Source organism: Sus scrofa, chromosome 6, assembly GCF_054392235.1.
Source record: "Sus scrofa isolate SSC_HxYL_T2T_F1_AM1 chromosome 6, Sscrofa_HxYL_maternal_Yorkshire_Landrace_v2.0, whole genome shotgun sequence".
Classification (NCBI taxonomy): Eukaryota; Metazoa; Chordata; class Mammalia; order Artiodactyla; family Suidae; genus Sus; species Sus scrofa.
This window is the reverse complement of record NC_139388.1, coordinates 76,472,579-76,474,496: the sequence shown is the minus strand read 5'-3', so window position 1 is coordinate 76,474,496 and position 1,918 is coordinate 76,472,579. Positions and strand designations below refer to the sequence as shown.

Below are 1,918 nucleotides of genomic sequence, written 5' to 3'. Positions count from 1 at the left end.
TGGGGTGTTGGCTGGGGCTGTTCCCTCTGAGTCACCCAGTGCACCCTGCATTTGCGTCAGGTCTCAGAAAGCTGGAATTCTCTCTGCCCTCTCCAGGAATAGGGGTGGGGAGGAAAGAGGAAGGAGCTAAGGCCCTAAGGTTTTTGCAGGAAAGGAGAAAGCAAGAGAGGTGTCTCGCCCCCTTCCCTCCCACCTCGCATCCCCGCATCCCCCCCTTCCCCCACTGCAGCAAACTCCCGCCCCCGGCCAGGCCCTTTCCTATACAAGGCCTGTTCTCCCCAGCCTCCACCCCTCGGCGCGGAGAGGTGCATTCCCCCGCCCTGAGCTCACCGGGCCCAGCCGGAATGTGGCCGATAAATCAGAGATAACCCAAAGGGGCAGGGCCGGCCCAGCTCCCAGGACAGGGAATAAAAGGCTGTGATTGCCGGAGGATCCAGGGGAGCGCCTGCAGGCTGCTAGGAAGTGAAAAGTGAACCTGGACCCAGCTCAGCGGCAGCAGCAGCGGCAGCAGGCAGCAGCCTCTATCCTCTCCTCCAGCCACATGGGCCCCCGGATGGCGCTTCCCCGCGTGCTCCTGCTCCTGTTCTTGCACCTGTTGCTGCTAGGATGCCGTTCCTATCCACTGGGTGGCGCTGGCCTGGCCTCAGAACTGCCAGGGATACAGGTGAGCCCTGATGAACTGCTTAGACTTGGTTGGCTGGGAGGGCGCGGACAGCAGCAACTAACGGGTCCCCACCTACTGTTCCAAGAGGGCTCTAACCTCCTTTGGGAACTAGTGATAAGGGGTTAGAAGGCAGCCAGGCTGGGGGTGAGGACCCCGCTCCCAAGGCAGTTGGTTCGCTTCAGCACCATCAAGAGTGATGGGTCCAGGTGCGAGTTCCTGAGGCTCGGGCTCCCCCACCCATCCCAGGAGCTGCTGGACCGCCTGCGAGACAGGGTCTCCGAGCTGCAGGCGGAGCGGACGGACCTGGAGCCCCTCCGGCAGGACCGTGGCCTCACAGAAGCCTGGGAGGCGAGGGAAGCAGCCCCCACGGGGGTTCTTGGGCCCCGCAGTAGCATCTTCCAAGTCCTCCGGGGAATACGCAGCCCCAAGACGATGCGTGACTCTGGCTGCTTTGGGCGGAGGCTGGACCGGATCGGCTCCCTCAGCGGCCTGGGCTGCAATGGTGAGCACCCACCCCCATTCCCACTGCACGCCCCGGTTAGCATCACTTCTGGGTTTGATGTCTCTGGGGACCAAACTCCGAGAAAAGGACACCTGGATATCACTCTTTCTTGTTGCCAGTCCTCAAGGCCAAGGAGCGCCTTCCTGGAAAAATTAAATTTGGACAGCATTCACTAGCATGACTATGAGTCCCCACCCACCTTCTCGCCAGCCCCTGCCTCTCTCACCCAAGGCGGCAGAATTACTTTAGGATGTAAATTCTGTCATTGCCTGGCTGCCGCTCCTGGGAGCAAAAAGAGAACTAAACCTCTTCCCCCTGGTTTCCCCTCAACTGTCTGTGGCTGCAAAGGCAGAGGGCAGGATCACCAGGGTGATGACAAGTCCCAGCTTACAAGGAGGAAACTCAGGTCCAGAGAGATGGATTATCCCAAAGCCCCAAACATCCAGTTCTGCTGAAGAAGGCGGGTGGCAGGGGTGGCACGTGGTGGGGGGAAGCCCAGGTCCTGCCTGCCTCTCACCCTAATGTCATCCTCACCCTCTCTCTCCCCCCCACAGTGCTCAGGAGGTACTGAGAAGTCCTGGCTGACAACCTCTGTGTCCGCTTCTCCAACGCCCCTCCCCTGCTCCCCTTCAAAGCAACTCCTGTTTTTATTTATGTATTTATTTATTTATTTATTTGGTGGTTGTATATAAGACGGTTCTTATTTGTGAGCACATTTTTTCCATGGTGAAATAAAGTCAACATTAGAGCTC

At 58.8% G+C, this 1,918-nt stretch overlaps 1 protein-coding gene across 1 annotated transcript; it reads left to right on the top strand.

Annotated features, from left to right (window-relative positions):
• The first annotated feature begins 448 nt into the window (after nt 1–448).
• NPPB (natriuretic peptide B) lies at nt 449–1,918 on the top strand. The gene is made up of 3 exons (NM_213846.1): nt 449–664; nt 911–1,166; nt 1,721–1,918. The coding sequence occupies exons 1-3, from the start codon at nt 542–544 to the stop codon at nt 1,735–1,737; spliced, it is 396 nt and encodes a 131-aa protein (NP_999011.1). The 5' UTR covers nt 449–541; the 3' UTR covers nt 1,738–1,918.

What these genes read in the sequence shown, in the direction of transcription:
- NPPB (NM_213846.1), top strand. Translation starts at nt 542, where the DNA reads ATGGGCCCCCGGATGGCGCTTCCCCGCGTGCTCCTGCTCCTGTTCTTG. An exon ending in CAGAACTGCCAGGGATACAG is followed by an intron (nt 665 to 910) that starts GTGAGCCCTGAT and finishes CACCCATCCCAG; the next exon opens with GAGCTGCTGGACCGCCTGCG.